The sequence below is a fragment of the Bombina bombina genome, chromosome 8 (assembly GCF_027579735.1).
Source record: "Bombina bombina isolate aBomBom1 chromosome 8, aBomBom1.pri, whole genome shotgun sequence".
Taxonomy (NCBI): domain Eukaryota; kingdom Metazoa; phylum Chordata; class Amphibia; order Anura; family Bombinatoridae; genus Bombina; species Bombina bombina.
In genome coordinates, this window is record NC_069506.1 from 295,884,303 (window position 1) to 295,906,017 (window position 21,715).

General features: G+C 40.9%; 1 protein-coding gene across 1 annotated transcript in view; it reads right to left on the bottom strand.

The window, feature by feature from the left end:
- PEX14 (peroxisomal biogenesis factor 14) overlaps positions 1-21,715 on the bottom strand; it is a 429,065-nt gene that overhangs the window by 59,747 nt on the left and 347,603 nt on the right. Inside the window, exon 4 of the mRNA XM_053691485.1 lies at positions 3,720-3,848. Coding sequence (XP_053547460.1) covers positions 3,720-3,848 — 129 coding nt within the window. The remainder of the gene's footprint in view (positions 1-3,719; positions 3,849-21,715) is intronic.

Below are 21,715 nucleotides of genomic sequence, written 5' to 3' on the forward strand. Positions count from 1 at the left end.
TGGTGGACACAAAAATATGACTGAGTACTTTTCTGTTTATATAAATATCACACATATTTGTCCCATCGAAATCCATTTGGCCATTTAGCTTAGATCCCACAACTATGTAGCTCTCTCCATTAATGTCTCAAGGACATAATGGCCCCCATGTGCCACACACACCAAACGGCTCATATTGAAAATAAAGCTGATCTGTATTAATTTAAAAGGGGTAAAGAAAAATTATATATATATATACATATATACACACACACACATGGTATATCACATTGTTTATAGGCCCATAACATCCCATCAATACTATGCTGAAACAATATTTGTATGTAGAAGTGTCTATAGCTGTCTGAATATTTGTAAAAAAAAAAAAAAAAAAAAAAAATCACAAATTTATAATGAAATTAGATAACTGTATATCTCTATTATAAATTATTCATATAAACATATAGGTAAGTGCTTCATAATTTGTATAAAAATGGTTCCTGAAGACACCTCTGGGTCTCTAACACAAATATAGATCTTGTACACACCTGTAATCTCAGACAGTCTAGGTCTCATACAGATCGTACACACCTGTAATCTCAGACAGTCTAGGTCTCATACAGATCGTACACACCTGTAATCTCAGACAGTCTAGGTCTCATACAGATCGTACACACCTGTAATCTCAGACAGTCTAGGTCTCATACAGATCGTACACACCTGTAATCTCAGACAGTCTAGGTCTCATACAGATCGTACACACCTGTAATCTAAGACAGCCTAGGTCTCATACAGAACGTACACACCTGTAATCTCAGACAGTCTAGGTCTCATACAGAACGTACACACCTGTAATCTCAGACAGTCTAGGCCTCAAACAGATAGTACTCACCTGTAATCTCAGACAGTCTAGGCCTCAAACAGATCGTACTCACCTGTAATCTCAGACAGCCTAGGTCTCATACAGAACGTACACACCTGTAATCTCAGACAGTCTAGGTCTCATACAGATCGTACACACCTGTAATCTCAGACAGTCTAGGCCTCATACAGATCGTACACACCTGTAATCTCAGACAGTCTAAATCTCATATAGTTAATACAAACCTGAAATCTCAGACAGTCTAGGTTTTATACAGATAATACACACCTGTAATCTCAGACAGTCTAGGTGTCATACAGAACGTACACACCTGTAATCTCAGACAGTCTAGGTCTCATACAGATCGTACATACCTGTAATCTCAGACAGCCTAGGTCTCATAAAGATAATACACACCTGTAATGTCAAACAGTCTAGGTCTCATACAGATCGTACACACCTGTAATCTCAGACAGTCTAGGTCTCATACAGAAAGTACACACCTGTAATCTCAGACAGTCTAGGTCTCATACAGATCGCACACACCTGTAATCTCAGACAGTCTAGGTCTCATACAGATTGTACATACCTGTAATCTCAGACAGCCTAGGTCTCATAAAGATAATACACACCTGTAATGTCAAACAGTCTAGGTCTCATACAGATCGTACACACCTGTAATCTCAGACAGTCTAGGTCTCATACAGATCATACACACCTGTAATCTCAGACAGTCTAGGTCTCATACAGATCGCACACACCTGTAATCTCAGACAGTCTAGGTCTCATACAGATCGTACATACCTGTAATCTCAGACAGCCTAGGTCTCATAAAGATAATACACACCTGTAATGTCAAACAGTCTAGGTCTCATACAGATCGTACACACCTGTAATCTCAGACAGTCTAGGTCTCATACAGATCATACACACCTGTAATCTCAGACAGTCTAGGTCTCATACAGATCGTACACACCTGTAATCTCAGACAGTCTAGGTCTCATACAGATCGTACACACCTGTAATCTCAGACAGTCTAGGCCTCAAACAGATCGTACTCACCTGTAATCTCAGACAGTCTAGGTCTCATACAGATCGTACACACCTGTAATCTCAGACAGTCTAGGTCTCATACAGATCGTACACACCTGTAATCTAAGACAGCCTAGGTCTCATACAGAACGTACACACCTGTAATCTCAGACAGTCTAGGTCTCATACAGAACGTACACACCTGTAATCTCAGACAGTCTAGGCCTCAAACAGATAGTACTCACCTGTAATCTCAGACAGTCTAGGCCTCAAACAGATCGTACTCACCTGTAATCTCAGACAGCCTAGGTCTCATACAGAACGTACACACCTGTAATCTCAGACAGTCTAGGTCTCATACAGATCGTACACACCTGTAATCTCAGACAGTCTAGGCCTCATACAGATCGTACACACCTGTAATCTCAGACAGTCTAAATCTCATATAGTTAATACAAACCTGAAATCTCAGACAGTCTAGGTTTTATACAGATAATACACACCTGTAATCTCAGACAGTCTAGGTGTCATACAGAACGTACACACCTGTAATCTCAGACAGTCTAGGTCTCATACAGATCGTACATACCTGTAATCTCAGACAGCCTAGGTCTCATAAAGATAATACACACCTGTAATGTCAAACAGTCTAGGTCTCATACAGATCGTACACACCTGTAATCTCAGACAGTCTAGGTCTCATACAGAAAGTACACACCTGTAATCTCAGACAGTCTAGGTCTCATACAGATCGCACACACCTGTAATCTCAGACAGTCTAGGTCTCATACAGATTGTACATACCTGTAATCTCAGACAGCCTAGGTCTCATAAAGATAATACACACCTGTAATGTCAAACAGTCTAGGTCTCATACAGATCGTACACACCTGTAATCTCAGACAGTCTAGGTCTCATACAGATCATACACACCTGTAATCTCAGACAGTCTAGGTCTCATACAGATCGCACACACCTGTAATCTCAGACAGTCTAGGTCTCATACAGATCGTACATACCTGTAATCTCAGACAGCCTAGGTCTCATAAAGATAATACACACCTGTAATGTCAAACAGTCTAGGTCTCATACAGATCGTACACACCTGTAATCTCAGACAGTCTAGGTCTCATACAGATCATACACACCTGTAATCTCAGACAGTCTAGGTCTCATACAGATCGTACACACCTGTAATCTCAGACAGTCTAGGTCTCTAGGTCCCTCCTTAGCTGACTTGTTCTTATCCAGGGATATTCTCACTAATCTTTACAAACAATGTCAAATTGACAATCTTCTGTCAAATATTTTCTTTCATCTATAGATTTGTCAAAGACTCTACTGTTCTGTCACACAAACTGTATTCAAAATGTTCAGATACATCTCATACAGAGTACGTGCCAGGATCAATAATGTTTGGCATTAATGATTTTAACTTTAGTACTAATAAAGTGGGCTTTTAATACATTTAACATCATCTTACTAAGGGTGTAACAGCAGCTACGACTTCAGATTCCCATTGGTTTCATTTACTAAATGTCTGTGCTTTATTTATATGGTGGAGCAGTGTGCATGTCATCTTTGGATTTTGTGAGGACCAATTTAGAAAAGGTATAAATGGCAAGTACACACAGAAACAATTGTAGTAACACTGTACCCCTAACACAGCATAAACACTTTAAAAAAACAGAGAACTGTGTAAACTTATGGTAGAATTGAGTTTTAGTTTCTTTGAAAAGCTCTTACTTGGTATGAGTGTAATGATTATTTGTGATGAAGTTTTTGTAAGGGTGGAAAGGGCTTCACTTGAAGATTAAATAATTCTGGTGTATCTCCGTGTACTTACTGTATGGCTGTACTGCCAAAGTGAGAGGTGGTCCTGAGTGTGGAGCAGTGGTGGTTCCAAGAAGTGGCGGGTCATCATGGGCAGTGCCAGACTGCCGCAGCGCCAACTCAATCTCCTCATCACTTAATCCTATAAAACAGATGATATAACATTCATTATAATATACCTGTCCTCATACTTGTCTTATCCATCTCTGATATGGTGGATATACTTCTACATGGCATGAAAGAACATAACGTTTTTACAGCCTTGTAGACTCATAGTGCTCATGTTACTATAACACAGGAGAAATTAAACACAGAACAATTCAAAATCTCATTGACTTTTGCACAGGGCTGGTGTTCGAGGTTTGATGTTAATTGGTTAATTCCGCAGGAGTTTATTGCTGCAGATCTGCACTTGATATTCTGCAAACCTTCCCTAGAAGCCCATCACATCAGAAGCAAATGTGTCTCATTTTAATCTGCTATGTTATTAACCCTTTAACTGCTACACTAGCCAATATGCAAAAAGAATGTTTGGAAATGCAGTGGTTAAAGAAATACTTTACTCCCCCCAACAGACACCTACCACCCATCTTGGCCACAATTAACAACCTATAAAACAAAGACAATTATTGAAAAAGGCATCTCATTAACGTGCATCATTACAAAAGGGGAGAAGAACGCTGAAGATTACGACAAACAGAGAAATAAAAAAGAATCAAAGCTCAGGGCATGATTGGAAGCAATCCAATGGGAATACTAAACAGTGCCAGTTGCTGCCCGGGTGCCAGATAGTCACATTAATTCTGCACTGGTGACACCTTCACCCCTATATAATATACCAGCACTGTATAGAAGTAAATGGGGAAAGTCGGTTTGAAAAACAGGTTGCGGTGATATCGGCACTGCCCTAAGCTTACAATTTTTTGTATCAGCTAAACTCTAGTTTTCATAGCGTACTGAATACTGGAGACTTCCAACTAGGTGTATATACAGCACTTCTAAATAAACCGCTTAAATGCTTATGGAAAATGACCATATCCCATTTTACCCTCTTCTTGATCACGTTTCTATACCAGTTTCTCTGATCTTGTTTCCGGTTTGCTTTTAGCCATTGTTACTGGGTGTAAGGGAACATCTCAGATCTTGCATGTATAATGGCACTATTGTGGTACCTGTACTCACTGGGAGAGTATGTGCCGAGTTATTACCTTTTACCAATTTTATATTCTCACCTTACATTATTTTTTTCTTACCAACAGTTCATAATGTATATACTGTAATTTTACATGCAGATCTTTACTTGGCTTTTACTGGCTCAACTTTATTTGTATATCGTACAATTATTTAAAGAAACTCAAAAATAAAATAATAAATAACACTTTTATTCCTTTAAAACATAATCAATAACCAACAAACACAAACACACCATATAGTGATAATGCTCCATTACAATTCCTTAAGGAGACGCACACATAGCTTTATGGTGTGTTCATCTACAACACATCACTACACTGCACACTATTAAAGAGATCAAGCAACATACAATACCCATCACCCTGAGACGTAAACCCACAAAAATGCAGTTTTGTTTGTCATTAATACTGAATATTTGGTTTTTGGATTACAAAATTGTGAGATTTAGAGTGCAGATAATGATTTCTGTTGTTTTCGGTAGGTACAGTACAGTTATAGGTAGGTGTGAAAGATGCAAAGATGTAAAGTAAAAATGCTTTCAAAAATAGAAATGTTAATAGTTTATTTTTTTTACCAATTAACAAAATGCAAAGTGAGTGAACAGAAGAAAAATCGAAATCAAATCAATATTTGGTGTGACCTCCCTTTGCCTTGAAAACATCAATTCTTCTAGGTACACTTACACAAAGTCTGTTTTTTTTAGACATATAGTAAGGGGCATGATTAAACAATTATACCAAACAGGTGCTAATGATCATCAATTTAATATGTAGGTTGCAACACAATCATTAACTTAAACAGAAACAGCTGTGTTAGCGGAATAAAACTGGGTGAAGAACAGCCAAAATTTGCTAACAAAGAGAGGTTGCTGAAGACAGTTTAATAACAAAAGTCATACACCAGGGCAAGACTGAGCACTGCAACAAGACAGGTAATTTTACTGCATCAGCAAAGTCTCTCGAAGGTAGAAATTTCAAGGTAGACAGGGGTTTTCTGAGGTCTAAGCTCTCTGAAGATCCACAAAGAAATGGGAAACTTCAAGGATTTGTAGATGCAGTGGCCGGCCAAGGAAACTTTCCTCAATCAGAAGCTATATACAGTAGCGGTGCTTTCAGCTCAAAATTGCCAGAAACCAGTGGGTACACCCATCTTCTGTCCGGAGAAGACTTAGGGCCAAAAAGCCATACCTCCCATGTGAAAACATGGCCAGGCGACTCAACTATGCACAAAAACACAGTAACTGGGGTGCAGAAAAATTGCAGCAGGTGCCCTGGGACTGATGAGTCAAAATTTGAAATTCAGTTTGGGGCTGAGTTTCTGCAAATGGAGTTGGGGATTTGGTAAGAATGAATGGTCTGCCCCTTTAGGGGATCCAGGGATCCTGAACATCTCTTATCCAAGCATGGATGAAGAGAGAAAGTCTGCCCCCTACTAGGTCCGGTCCCGGATCGGGGGCCGACCCTTCATGCTGACTTGGAAGCATCAGCAGGCTTCTTGGACTGTTTACCCTTGTTCCAAGACTGGTTGGGGGTCTCCAAGTGGACTTGGTTTGTGAATAGTTCGCTTCCTGTTTAGAGGAAGAGGAAGGGGGGACTCCCTTGAAATTTTGAAAGGCACAAAAATTACTCTGTCACCCTCTCTCTTTGTATTTTTTTATGCTGAGGGAGGAGATGACCCTTTCCTCCCGTGATGTCGGAAATAATTTCCTTCAAGTCAGGTCCGAACAGGGTCTTCCCCTTGTAAGGAATAGCCAAAAGTTTAGACTTGGATGATGACACATCCGCAGACCAAGACTTCAACCATAAGGCCCTGCGAGCTAAGATGGAAAAGCCCGAACTCTTAGCTGCCAATTAAGTAATCTGCAGAGAAGCATTCAGTCAGGGGTAAGGCACTCCCTGAGTCAGAAAGTTCACCTTCGGATAGGACCTCCGTACCCTCCAACTCAGAACCACGGGAGGGTATGTCCGCGATCGCCATCATAGTATCAGAGGCTGCATTGACTACATAGTTGTCCCTTCTTGTACGCTTGCCGTGCAATATGGGGAAGGTAGATAACGCATCAGAAAGCGTAGAGGACATAACTGCAGCTATGTCCTTTAACGTGATTGCTGCATAAACTGGTGAAATACATGGCACCGCTTGTGCGGGCGTTAAGGGCTGTGACGCTTGGGGAGAAAGCTGCGGCATACTCTGTATCTCATCTGTAGACTCTGGAAAAGCATCCGCCTTGGGCAAAGTTTTATCAAAAAAAATTTTTTCCCTATAGTGTAAAGCCCTCTCAATGCATGAGGGACAAAAAGGAACAGGAGGTTCCACAGTGGCATCCAAACACATGGAACATGTTACATTCTGGATATCATCTGAATCCATGATAGCAGAAAGCAAGAAACTGAACCACAAAAGGAAGGTAAAGAATGAAGGTGGCTCCAGACAGATTTGAGGCCCAAATTTTCCTCAGAAAGTTACTGTTTGTCAGAGGGAAGCTTTTGGAGTATGGGGTAGTGGCACAATTACACGCAGTCACAGATCTTCCACAGGTGTTGTGGAGACCGATCGCTAGCAGCCTCCTATTGGATCGTCGTTATACTCCATATACATAGATCCTCTGCTGTCAAGTGTACAGCACTGTATTGGCTAGCTACTGGAAGTACTATTTACAAGTGGTAAGTCCAGTAATATAGGTGCCTACTAGGTATGTATGGGGTTTGTTATTGTAGGCACTCACTTATTCAATAGGATATTAGTAGGTACAATTGGGGCTGTACATCATAGCCAGGGGACTATTGTGAAAGGCATCTTTTTTATATGGAACTGGGCTTAAGGGATCTTTATTGAATTTTACATCGTATATATTTTGTTAGCATGTGTTGGATTTTTAAGTACGTTAGTGTTTGCGTTTGCCGGCTTATTATTTATTTTCTAATAGTGCCCTATGTTTTAGATCTTCGCGCCTATAATTATTTGGGGGGTTTTTGGCGCCAGGCCGGTTAGAGCACATCAGGTTTGCACACACATGCTTGTATCTAGTTTCCATAGTGTGCTGCTGATATGCGCGTGATGGCTTTTTAGCGTGCTTCGTTTTTCACGCACGTAGTTTATTTATTGTGCTTTGTTTGTTTGTACTTCTGTCAGCCTTGTAAACCTGTGACAAGGAAGATTTATCACTAGGTTTGGAAGGCCTTTATTTCTTGGTGTGTGGAGAACGGTTTTAGCTGGAACTCTTTTAGAATTCCTAGAATTTTTTAATTTATTTAAGATGGTTTGGTTAAAAGTTTATCAGCCAGCTCTTTAAAGTGCCAGATTTCGTCTCTTTCGGTCTAATTTCACAAGAAGATTGCTAAATTTCCTGTTCAAATTTGTTAAGGATTAAGCCAGTGATAAAACCAATTTCTCCTTCTTGGAATCTTAATTTGGTTCTAAGAGTTTTGCAGGTTCTTTCTTTTGAACCTATTTAGATATTCAGCTTTTGTCCTGGAAGGTTTTGTTTCTTTTGGCCATTTCCTCTGCTAGAAGAGTTTCTGAATAGTCTGCTCTTTCCTGTGAGACTCATTTTTCATGATGATAAGGCAGCTTGGAGAACTAAGTTACATTTTTTTGCCTGAAGTGGTTTCTTTGGACAATATTAATCATGAGATTATTGTTCCTTCTTTTTGTCCTAATCCAACAAATTCTATGGAAGCTTCTCCATAACTTGGATGTAGTCAGAGTTTTGAAGTTTTATTTGCAGGCTACTGTGGATTTCAGGCAATACTCTGGTTTGTTTGTTAATTTTTCCAGTTCTAGGAAGATTCAGAAGGCTATAGCTGTCTTGTGAGCCTCTTGGTTAAAGCTTTCAATTTACAAAGTTTACTCGGAAGCGGGTCATTCTTCTCCTAAACGTATTACTGACCATTCTACTAGGTCAGTGGCTACTTACCGGCTTTTAAGAATGAGGCATCTATTGATCAAATTTGCAAGGCAGCTACTTGGTCTTACTTTTTCTAAATTCTATCATTTTAAAGTTTTTGCTTCTTCTGAAGCAGCTTTTGGTAGGAAAGTCTTCAGGCAGCTGTTTCTAGTCACAGTATTGTTGTATATATATATTTTTTTTTTTATTTTATTTTTTTTTGAAGAAAGAAAAAAAACAAAAAAAAAACATTTACAATATACATGAAGTAATAATTTTGTCCTGCCCTCATTACTCGTGAACTCTTCAGCTTGGGTATTTGTTTCCCAGGAGTAATGGCTCATGGACTCTCACCACCTTTGTGAAAGAAAATATAATATATGCTTACCTGATCATGTAATTTCTTTCATGGTGGTGAGAGTCCACAAGACCTGCCCATTTTATTAAAGATTTTTTTAATTCTTTTTTTAATTTATTTTTTTCTGGTGGCAGTATTTGTTTCCCTGCTCATTTTTTTTTTGCTCTTATAATTTCCTTCCTTTCCTCTTCTCCTTGCTTGGCTATACGTCAGACTAATTTCCAGTATGGTGGGAGGGGTTTTAAAGGTCTCTTGAAGTTTTGGGAATCTTTGCCTCCTCCTAGTGGTCAGGAGGTGTATTTCCCATGAGTAAAGGCTCAAGGACTCTCACCACCATGAAAGAAATTATATTTTAGATTCAGCACAAGTAGTTTATGATTGAGATCACTAGAAAAAGCAAACTAATAACATTTCAGATATAATTATCTACCAAAAACTAGCGCTGTTGTAATCATGCCCTTTATTTGAAAATCTGATGTTTACTATGTGTACATAAATCTCTTATGACTGCAATATTACAGCAGTATGAAATGCCTATGTATGTGCATACTATTAGTACACAAGTATACCAAGAGTAACTATCGTTTAGCAGACTAACACTGTCTATTTGAATGGACGTTCCAATCATTTCTTGTCACTACAGGCAAATTAACATTGCAGACTGAATAAAACGATGACAGCGTATGACAAGGCATGGGAGTCATTAAGTGCTAACTTCCTTGTTAACGTGTCCTGATTACTGGGTTTGTTTAACTTGGGCATCATCACCGTTGTTTATCTTCTGGGCTTGCGCTGATATAGCTGACCTGACGAGTATTACAGCAGAGTTCCCTAACATTTTTATACCAAGATTATTGTCCTTATTGTTTAGTTTTTTACTGTTTGTCACCATATTATAGGAGCATAATAATAATGTATATTTTTTATATGAAAACAAAAATTGTCACCCAGTATGAAGGCTGAGCACAAGCAAAGAAAACAAACAAAAAACATTATAAAGTAAAACATGCATTAACGCTGTACAGCCTGAACTGAAAGGCGCGGAATATAAAAGTACATTACACTAGTTACTGTATATATTCATATAGTAATTTCTGCATTAGAACAGTTAAGCATAAAAATGTTTTAGAAACAATTAAAACTTGTTCTGTTAGCAAGGGTTGCAGGGTTTTGCCATTTCAGAGCAGTCCAGATATACACCCAGTGAAAAACAGAATTTGTGCTTACCTGATAAATCACTTTCTCCAACGGTGTGTCCGGTCCACGGCGTCATCCTTACTTGTGGGAATATCTCTTCCCCAACAGGAAATGGCAAAGAGTCCCAGCAAAGCTGGCCATATAGTCCCTCCTAGGCTCCGCCCACCCCAGTCATTCGACCGACGGACAGGAGGAAAAATATAGGAGAAACCATATGGTACCGTGGTGACTGTAGTTAGAGAAAATAATGAATCAGACCTGATTAAAAAACTAGGGCGGGCCGTGGACCGGACACACCATTGGAGAAAGTAATTTATCAGGTAAGCATAAATTCTGTTTTCTCCAACATTGGTGTGTCCGGTCCACGGCGTCATCCTTACTTGTGGGAACCAATACCAAAGCTTTAGGACACGGATGAAGGGAGGGAGCAAATCAGGTTGCCTAAACGGAAGGCACCACGGCTTGCAAAACCTTTCTCCCAAAAATAGCCTCCGAAGAAGCAAAAGTATCAAATTTGTAAAATTTGGCAAAAGTGTGCAGTGAAGACCAAGTCGCTGCCTTACATATCTGGTCAACAGAAGCCTCGTTCTTGAAGGCCCATGTGGAAGCCACAGCCCTAGTGGAGTGAGCTGTGATTCTTTCAGGAGGCTGCCGTCCGGCAGTCTCGTAAGCCAATCGGATGATGCTTTTAAGCCAAAAGGAAAGAGAGGTAGAAGTCGCTTTTTGACCTCTCCTTTTACCAGAATAGACAACAAACAAAGAAGATGTTTGTCTGAAATTTTTTGTAGCCTCTAAATAGAATTTTAGAGCACGGACTACGTCCAAATTGTGTAACAAACGTTCCTTCTTTGAAACTGGATTCGGACATAAAGAAGGTACAACTATCTCCTGGTTAATATTCTTGTTAGAAACAACCTTTGGAAGAAAACCAGGCTTAGTACGCAAAACCACCTTATCTGCATGGAACACCAGATAGGGCGGAGAACACTGCAGAGCAGATAACTCTGAAACTCTTCTAGCAGAAGAAATAGCAACCAAAAACAAAACTTTCCAAGATAGTAACTTAATATCTATGGAATGTAGAGGTTCAAACGGAACCCCTTGAGAAACTGAAAGAACTAGATTTAGACTCCAGGGAGGAGTCAAAGGTCTGTAAACAGGCTTGATCCTAACCAGAGCCTGAACAAATGCTTGAACATCTGGCACAGCTGCCAGTCTTTTGTGTAGTAAGACAGATAAAGCAGAGATCTGTCCCTTTAGAGAACTTGCAGATAATCCTTTCTCCAAACCTTCTTGTAGAAAGGAGAGAATCTTAGGAATTTTTATCTTATTCCATGGGAATCCTTTGGATTCACACCAACAGATATATCTTTTCCATATTTTATGGTAAATCTTTCTAGTTACCGGTTTTCTGGCCTGAACCAGAGTATCTATCACAGAATCTGAAAACCCACGCTTTGATAGAATCAAGCGTTCAATCTCCAAGCCGTCAGCTGGAGGGAGACCAGATTTGGATGTTCGAATGGACCCTGAACAAGAAGGTCCTGTCTCAAAGGTAGCTTCCATGGTGGAACCGATGACATATTTACCAGGTCTGCATACCAAGTCCTGCGTGGCCACGCAGGAGCTATCAAGATCACCGAGGCCCTCTCCTGTTTGATCCTGGCTACCAGCCTGGGAATGAGAGGAAACGGTGGAAATACATAAGCTAGGTTGAAGGTCCAAGGTGCTACTAGTGCATCTACTAGAGTCACCTTGGGATCCCTGGATCTGGACCCGTAGCAAGGAACCTTGAAGTTCTGACGAGACGCCATCAGATTCATGTCCGGAATGCCCCATAATTGAGTTAGTTGGGCAAAGATCTCCGGGTGGAGTTCCCACTCCCCCGGATGGAATGTCTGACGACTCAGATAATCCGCTTCCCAGTTTTCCACACCTGGGATGTGGATCGCAGATAGGTGGCAGGAGTGATCCTCCGCCCATTGAATTATTTTGGTCACTTCTTTCATCGCCAGGGAACTCCTTGTTCCCCCCTGATGATTGATATACGCAACGGTCGTCATGTTGTCTGATTGGAATCTTATGAATCTGGCCTTTGCTAGCTGAGGCCAAGCCCTGAGAGCATTGAAGATCGCTCTTAGTTCCAGAATGTTTATCGGGAGAAGAGACTCTTCCTGAGACCATAGTCCCTGAGCTTTCAGGGATTCCCAGACCGCGCCCCAGCCCACTAGACTGGCGTCGGTCGTGACAATGACCCACTCAGGTCTGCGGAAGCTCATTCCCTGGGATAGATGGTCCACGGTCAGCCACCAACGGAGTGAATCTCTGGTCTTCTGATCTACCTGAATCATTGGAGACAAGTCTGTATAGTCCCCATTCCACTGTTTGAGCATGCACAGTTGTAATGGTCTTAGATGAATTCGTGCAAAAGGAACTATGTCCATTGCTGCAACCATCAACCCTACTACTTCCATGCACTGCGCTATGGAAGGACGTGGAACAGAATGAAGAACTTGACAAGTGTTTAGAAGTTTTGACTTTCTGACCTCTGTCAGAAAAATCCTCATTTCTAAGGAATCTATTATTGTTCCCAAGAAGGGAACTCTTGTTGACGGAGACAGAGAACTTTTTTCTATGTTCACCTTCCATCCGTGTGATCTGAGAAAGGCCAGAACGATGTCTGTATGAGCCTTTGCTTTTGACAGGGACGAAGCTTGTATTAGAATGTCGTCCAAGTAAGGTACTACTGCAATGCCCCTCAGTCTTAGAACCGCTAGAAGGGACCCTAGTACCTTTGTGAAAATCCTTGGAGCAGTGGCTAACCCGAATGGGAGGGCCACAAACTGGTAATGTTTGTCCAGAAAGGCGAACCTTAGGAACTGATGATGTTCTTTGTGGATAGGAATATGTAGGTACGCATCCTTTAGATCCACGGTAGTCATAAATTGACCTTCCTGGATAGTGGGTAGAATCGTTCGAATGGTTTCCATCTTGAACGATGGTACCCTGAGAAATTTGTTTAGGATCTTCAAATCCAAAATTGGTCTGAAAGTTCCCTCTTTTTTGGGAACTACGAACAGATTGGAATAAAATCCCATTCCTTGTTCCTTTATTGGAACTGGGTGTATCACTCCCATCTTTAACAGGTCTTCTACACAATGTAAGAACGCCTGTCTCTTTATTTGGTTTAAGGATAAGTGAGACATGTGGAACCTTCCCCTTGGGGGTAGTTCCCTGAATTCCAGAAGATAACCCTGAGAAACTATTTCTAGTGCCCAGGGATCCTGAACATCTCTTGCCCAAGCCTGAGCAAAGAGAGAGAGTCTGCCCCCTACTAGATCCGGTCCCGGATCGGGGGCTACTCCTTCATGCTGTTTTGTTAGCAGCAGCAGGCTTCTTGGCCTGCTTACCCTTGTTCCAGCCTTGCATCGGTTTCCAGGCTGGTTTGGGTTGTGAGGCATTACCCTCTTGCTTAGAGGATGCAGAATTAGAGGCCGGTCCGTTCCTGAAATTGCGAAAGGAACGAAAATTAGACTTATTCTTGGCCTTGAAAGGCCTATCTTGTGGAAGGGCGTGGCCCTTTCCCCCAGTGATGTCTGAGATAATCTCTTTCAATTCTGGTCCAAATAGAGTTTTACCTTTGAAAGGGATGTTAAGCAATTTTGTCTTGGAAGACACATCCGCTGACCAAGACTTTAGCCAAAGCGCTCTGCGCGCCACGATTGCAAACCCTGAATTTTTCGCCGCTAATCTAGCTAATTGCAAAGCGGCATCTAAAATAAAAGAGTTAGCCAACTTAAGTGCGTGAACTCTGTCCATAACCTCCTCATATGGAGTCTCTCTACTGAGCGACTTTTCTAGTTCCTCGAACCAGAACCACGCTGCTGTAGTGACAGGAACAATGCACGAAATGGGTTGTAGAAGGTAACCTTGCTGTACAAAAATCTTTTTAAGCAAACCCTCCAATTTTTTATCCATAGGATCTTTGAAAGCACAACTATCCTCGATAGGAATAGTAGTGCGCTTGTTTAGAGTAGAAACTGCCCCATCGACCTTAGGGACTGTCTGCCATAAGTCCTTTCTGGGGTCGACCATAGGAAATAATTTCTTAAATATAGGGGGGGGGAACAAAAGGTATGCCGGGCTTTTCCCACTCCTTATTCACTATGTCCACCACCCGCTTGGGTATAGGAAAAGCGTCGGGGTGCACCGGAACCTCTAGGAACTTGTCCATCTTACATAATTTCTCTGGAATGACCAAGTTGTCACAATCATCCAGAGTAGATAACACCTCTTTTTTTTTAAAAAAAAGCTTTATTGAACATAAAATTACTGCATACAACGCAGAATTAAAACAGTTACATATGCAACAATGTGGTTACAATGATTCCATATACATGACACAGTGTTTTGACATATATGAGCTGTAGATATATTTATCGTTCAATGGGCAAATTTAGATTGCATAGGTAAGTTATTTAAACTAGGTAAGAAAAAAAAAAAAAAAAAAAAAAGGAAACAATTCAATTAAGTGAATGAGAAAATACAATGAACAATTCAAATGGATGTATAAATGTATATTCATATGTACATGGTTCCTGCAGAGACGAAAATTGTTGTGTCAGTGATTATCGGGCTCTTGAAATGACCTTCTGTTCAAGTCAAAGTAATAGGAGAAGGCATCTGGCCTGTCAGCTAAGGGTAGTCAGTGAATATGCATTTAAGAAGTGGATGTTCGGGTGGTGGTTTTGGGTGTGGGGGTTGTCTGATTAAGATATTCCTCCCACAAAAAATATATTGAGTCATAGTGGGCTACTTGTTTGCTACGAGTAAAGCGATATTTTTCTAGTTGAAGAGATTGGGTGGTTGTTTCTCTCCAGACCTGGATAGATGGAAGTGTATTGCATTTCCAGTTTTTGGGAATTAGTCGTTTTGCTGAGTTTGTCATGATGGTCAGTAGGGCTAGTCGGAGTTTGCAAGTTATTTTGGTAAATTTATTAAAGATGAAAAACCAGATGTCGAGCCTGAGACTTAGAGATAGAACTTTTTCGAATTCGACTCTGATAGCTTCCCAATATGTTTGGGCTGTTGGGCACGTCCACCAGATGTGTGTGGGAGTGCCAATGTTTTGGCAACCTCTCCAACACTCCGGTGAGTGTGTAGGGAAAATGGTGTGAAGTCGGTGAGGTGTATAGTACCATCTATATAGTAACTTAACATTCATTTCCATTACATAAATGGATGAGGAGGATTTTGTCATGCAAGAGAATATTTTTTGCCATTCCTTAGGGGTTTGTGTAATGCCTATCTCTGTTTCCCACTTTTGCGTGTACGAGGGGAGAGATGTGCTGCTCGGTTGCATAAGTAATTGGTATGTAAAAGATAGAAAGCCCCTGTGTAGGGTGTCATAGATGCAGCTGCTTTCGTAACCCGTATGGGGGCGAAAAAGTAATAGCTTATGCGGATGTTTGACAAGGAAGTCTGTTAGTTGCTGGTATTTAAACCATTCTATATGTATTTTGTCCAGGATGGGGGCCAGTTCGGTTAAGGGTTTGATTTTCCCGTTTTGAATGACTGTAAGGCAGGGAGAGGAGTTTATAATGTGAGGTGTTTGAGTTGTTTGTGTGGGGAATGGTATTGGAGAATCTGGATTTTCACAAAGGGGTGTTAGTGGGGAGGGTACAGTTGAGATATGGTTATGTTGTTTTATGGATGTATCCCATAGTTTTAAAGTTTCTCTAGTGATTGTTGGTAGATATGTAGGTAAGTTTCTTTTGGAGGGATGTAGCCAGCACTTGCTGCCAAGATGTGAAGTATTCGATAACGAGTGCTCTAGAAGAACCCATTCTTTGTGAACTGAATGTCTGCACCAATGTATTATTCTGGTGTAGAAGCTAGCCAGTCTATATTGGGTAAGGTTTGGGATCCCAAGGCCGCCCAGTTCTTTGGAGCGATAAAGGGTAGCAGTAGCTATCCGAGGTCTTTTGTGTTGCCATATATAGGAGATGAAGGATTTTTGAAGGTTGTGTATCACAGATTTGGGGATTGGGATCGGTAGTGTTTGGAAGAGGTATAGTAATTTGGGGAGAAGAATAATTTTGACTGAATTAATTCTGCCTAACCATGAGAGTGGTTTATTGTTCCAGGAGCGCAGTATATTTTGGATTGAATCGGCTATGGCTTTATAATTGGTGTCCAGTGTGACTTGTGTGTGGTGGGAGATATATACACCGAGGTATTTTATAGCGCGCGGTTGTATGCGAAAGTGAGCGAGTGCTTGTATTGCAGTGATTTCCTCCATCTGTAGTCCAAGTGGGAGCAATTCTGATTTGGTAATATTTATTTTGAAGTTTGAAAAATTGCCGTATTGGTGTATTGTTTGAATGAGGGGGGGAAGTGAGTTTTGAGGTCGTGTTAGTGTGAGAAAGAGGTCATCAGCGTATAAGGTAGCTTTATATTCCTGGTGAGCAATTTTGAACCCCTGTATGTCCGTGTTGTGTCTAATATGTGATGCTAGGACCTCCATTGCAAGGATAAATAATATAGGGGAGAGGGGGCATCCCTGTCTCGTTCCGTTTGTGATTGAAAATGGTTGGGACAAGGTATTGTTCAACTTTATTTTGGCTTGGGGACTGTTATAAAGGGAGAATATTTTTCCAGTGAAGGTCGAGTCGAAGCCAAATTGGGTAAGTGTCTCCTTCAGAAATTGCCAGTTTAGCCTATCAAAGGCTTTCTCCGCGTCCATAGAAATGAACGCGGAGGGAATATGGTTGTGAACTGCATGTTCCATTAGTAATAGAATTTTGGTCGTATTATCTTTAGCTTCTCTAAGAGGAGTGAAACCTGCCTGATTAATATGTACAATTGTTGGGAGTATTAAGTTGATGCGGGTGGCTAATATTTTAGCGTAAAGTTTGATATCTATGTTAAGAAGGGAGATTGGGCGAAAGTTAGCGGGCGTTGTAGGGGGTTTACCTGGTTTTGGGATCACTACTACTTGCGCTTCTAGCATGGATTGGGGGAACGGGTTAGTGTCCGTTACCTCGTTGAATAATTGAGTGAGATAAGGGGATAGTTGAGAAGAGAAGGTGTGATAGTACTTTCCAGTGAAACCGTCTGGCCCTGGGCTTTTCCCATTGTTAAGTGATTTTATGGCCGTGGTGAGTTCAATTTGGGTAATGGGTTTGTTAAGGGTGTTAAGTTGATCAGTTGTTATAGTGGGTAGATGTGCGCTGGAAATATAAGAGATCAGAGCTGGGGTAGGGCCTTGAGAGGGTGCATTTCTTTGAATATTACATAAGGTGGAATAATAGTCATGAAAGGATTGTAGAATTTCTTTAGTAGTTTTTAGGGTGTGGGGACAATTAGGTGTTTGTAATTCGTTAATATAGGATTTCAATCTCTTTTTTTTCAAGGCTCTTGCTAATAACTTGCCTGACCTATTGCTTTCATAATAAAACATGCTGTTAGTTTTTGCGCGAAGTGTCTGGTATTCTATTTGTAGGAAACCGTCTAATGCTTGTTTAGCGTTTTGTAAGTCAGTCAGTATATCAGGGTTTGTAGGGGATTGTTTATGGGCCAGATCCAGTCGGGCAAAGGTGTTTGATAGCTCATTATATTGCTGTCGATGTAATTTTTGGAAATGAGCCTTTAATTTAATTAATTCGCCCCTGAGCACGCACTTATGTGCTTCCCATATTGTATATTTGTTGGCCGTTGAGGGGATATTCAATCTAAAATATTCTTCAATGGTACTAGTAAGTTTCTTAATTGTGTCTGGATTGTTAAGAAGGGAGTTGTCTAGTTTCCACGTATATGATGTTAGTGGGGTGTTTGTCCATGATATGGTTAGTTTTACCGCTGAATGGTCTGACCATGATGTGGGGGAAATAACGCATCTGTTGACTAAGGCTAGGGCAGGTTGATTGGTGAAAATGTAATCTATGCCACTATATGTTCTGTTAGGATGGGAGAAAAAGGTATAGTCTCGGGTGTCCTGTTGGATAAAACGCCAAGTGTCGTGGAGGTTAAGGTTTCTCAAACCTGTCCATAATACATTAGTGACTTTTTTTGATATCGCTATTGTAGGATTGGAGCTATCCTTAGTAGGGTGAATGGGAACATTAAAATCCCCTGCAACAAAGATGGGTCCTTTTGCAATGTCTATAATGCGGTTAAATGTTTGTTTAAAGAAAGGGGTTTGTTTTACATTTGGGGCGTAAATATTTACCAGGGTAAAAGGTCTACCATAAAGTAGACCTACTAGGCCGAGAAAACGGCCCTCAGTGTCTCTAGAGGTTTGGATATGGGTGAAGGGGAGAGACTTATGCAGTAGAATACTGACTCCACCTCTTTTTGAGGTGTTGGAGCTGTGATAGTGAGTGGTGAATGTTTTCCCAAAATATTTGGGCTCTTTGTTTTTTTTAAAATGAGTCTCTTGTAGGAATAAGATGTCTACCTGTCTTTTTGAAAGGTCTAAAAGGGCTTTAGATCGTTTGTGGGGTGAGTTGAGTCCCTTAGCATTTTGTGTGAGAAGGGTTAGTTTACGAGTTTCATCGTTCTTATTTTTGGGCAACATAGTGTGTTTGTTGGGGTATGTTGTTTAATTGTGTAGATGAGGTCACATAGAGCACTTTACGTATATGTATCTTACAAATGTGTGGGCACATCTCTGCAGGAGAAAAACATTCATTTGACAGGTGATAACTTAAACAGTTTCTCATAACAAACATAATAACATTATTAACCATAAAAAACATTGACATATTAACCAAAAACAAAAAATCTCTCTGCCTATCATAGGTCATAACTGAGAGTAAGTTGGGGGCAGTACCATAAAGTGCCCTGAGAAGTTGACATTTTTTTTAAATTATATTGAATAGGAATCCTAGAGTGGGGAAGGTGAGGTAGATAAGTCGGAGGGGTGGGTAGGAAGGAGAAGGGATAGGTGGGAAGGGGGGAGAGGATGAGGTAGGCATGGTGGGAAAGGAGTTGTCAGAATCTATCTTTGCTCTCATTCTGATAATAGCAGAAGGTTCTAAATTGCTGAGTTGCAAAAAGACTAGACTAAATGATGATGACCTGTACTTGCCTTTCCCGAAGGGGCAACATTCGCCAAAATGTCCATCTATTTGTTTAGTATTACTGAGATAGGTGTAAAAGAGTTCACAAAGGTGAGTCTTCAGAGGAGGTCAAGCCGGTAGTGGGTTGCCTTCTTGTGGTGACTTCTTTTGCTTTGGCTTTCTTAGGAAGGGCTGTATGCCAGGACTCCTTTGGATTGATTCGTCCCTTGGAGATTTGTGAGTTCTGTGGTTCAGGTAGTGATTCCATAGGTGGTTCAAGGCCAAGTGCTGTACAAAAAGTTTGAGTGTCCTCTGGAGTTTTGCAGATGACACAGGAGTTATTTCTGATGGTCCAAAGATGTGTTGGAAAGCCCCATCTGTAGGGGATTCTCTTATTTCTTAACATGGTAGTAAGAGGTGAAAATTCTTTCCTGCGTTGTAAGGTGCGGGTTGATAAGTCCTGGAAGAATTGTAAGACATTGCCTCTAAATCTTACAGGCTGAGTTTTGCGGGATTGTCGTAAGAGCATTTCTTTTTCTTGAAAGTTCTTTAAACGGATCACGATATCTCGTGGCGGAGCTGAGTCAGGAGGTTTTGGTCTCAAAGTTCTATGAGCTCTGACCCATAGGATATCCTCAGTATAGGAAGATTCTTTCAGATGTCGAAATAGATCTTGCAAATAAACTGGGAAATAGATCTTGCAAATAAACTGTTATTTATTTCCTCTTTTGCACAAAGGGGTATTTGGAGTATTTGAGTTGCAGATCCTGTTACAGTAATTAGGCATGAAAGTTAGGTTAGAGTGCGCAGCTAGTCTGTGTCTGTAGCTGGTCCTGTAGTAGGCCTAATCCCCAGGCTCAGTGTGTTGCAGAGGCCTGCAGAGGTCATGCAGTTGTTAATTATATATTGTGGCCAGATTACAGTTAGGGAATGTGCTTGTCTCAGTGTGGGTAGGCTGATTTAGTAGGGTTTATAAAAAGTTCTTACCCTGGAGAAAACGGAGTTCCGGAGTAGGCCCAATCCCCGGGCTAAATTTATTTTCCGGTCCGACTAGAAAATCGGGTGCTGTTTTTCAGTCTTGGGGCCCTTCGTTTTAGATTGTGGGCCTTCCTAGGAGCTTGGTTGTGGCCCCTGATGACCAGCAAAGGGGTATATTTGTTGCCTGATGTCAGATGTGGCCTGAATTCGGCCCGGAGTGCTGGGTGTCTCTGGTCCAGGGGGAGATGAAAGGATTGTCCCTCAGAGTTGTTGCCACAGGTTTTAGAGGTGCTGGGGAATGTTGTAGGAGAGTTTAGGGGCAAGGATGATGAGGATTCATAATGATATAAGGGCCTTTACAGCGGAGCTCCGGAGTTATGCTGCCATCTCTGCAGCTGCCGGCTCCGCCCCCAGATAACACCTCTTTAAGCAGTGCGCGGAGATGTTCTAATTTAAATTTAAATGTCACAACATCAGGTTCAGCTTGTTGAGAAAATTTTTCTGAATCTGAAATTTCCCCATCTGACAAAACCTCCCTCATGGCCACTTCAGATTGGTGTGAGGGTATGACAGAACAATTATCATCAGCGCCCTCCTGCTCTTCAGTGTTTAAAACAGAGCAATCGCGCTTTCTCTGATATGTAGGCATTTTGGATAAAATATTTGCTATGGAGTTATCCATTACAGCTGTCAATTGTTGCATGGTAATAAGCATTGGCGCGCTAGATGTACTAGGGGCCTCCTGCGTGGGCAAAACTGGTGTAGACACAGTAGGAGATGATGTAGTATCATGTTTACTCCCCTCATCTGAGGAATCATCTTGGGCAATTTCATTATCTGTGGCAGTACTGTCCTTACTTTGTTTGGACGCTATGGCACAATTATCACACAAATTTAAATGGGGAGACACATTGGCTTTCATACATATAGAACATAGCTTATCCGAAGGCACAGACATGTTAAACAGGCTTAAACTTGTCAATAAAGCACAAAAAAACGTTTTAAAAACAAAACCGTTACTGTCTCTTTAAATTTTAAACAGAAAACACTTTATTACTGAATATGTGAAAAAGTATGAAGGAATTGTTCAAAAATTACCAAAATTTCACCACAGTGTCTTAAAGCATTAAGAGTATTGCACACCAATTTTCAGAGCTTTAACCCCTAAAATAACAGAACCGGAGCCGTTTACAAATTTAACCCCTATACAGTCCCAGCTATAGCCTTTGCTGCGACTTTACCAAGCCCAGAGGGGAATACGATACCAAGTGACGCCTTCTAGAAACTTTTCCAGCTACTTTCAGATCCTCACACATGCATCTGCATGTCTTGCT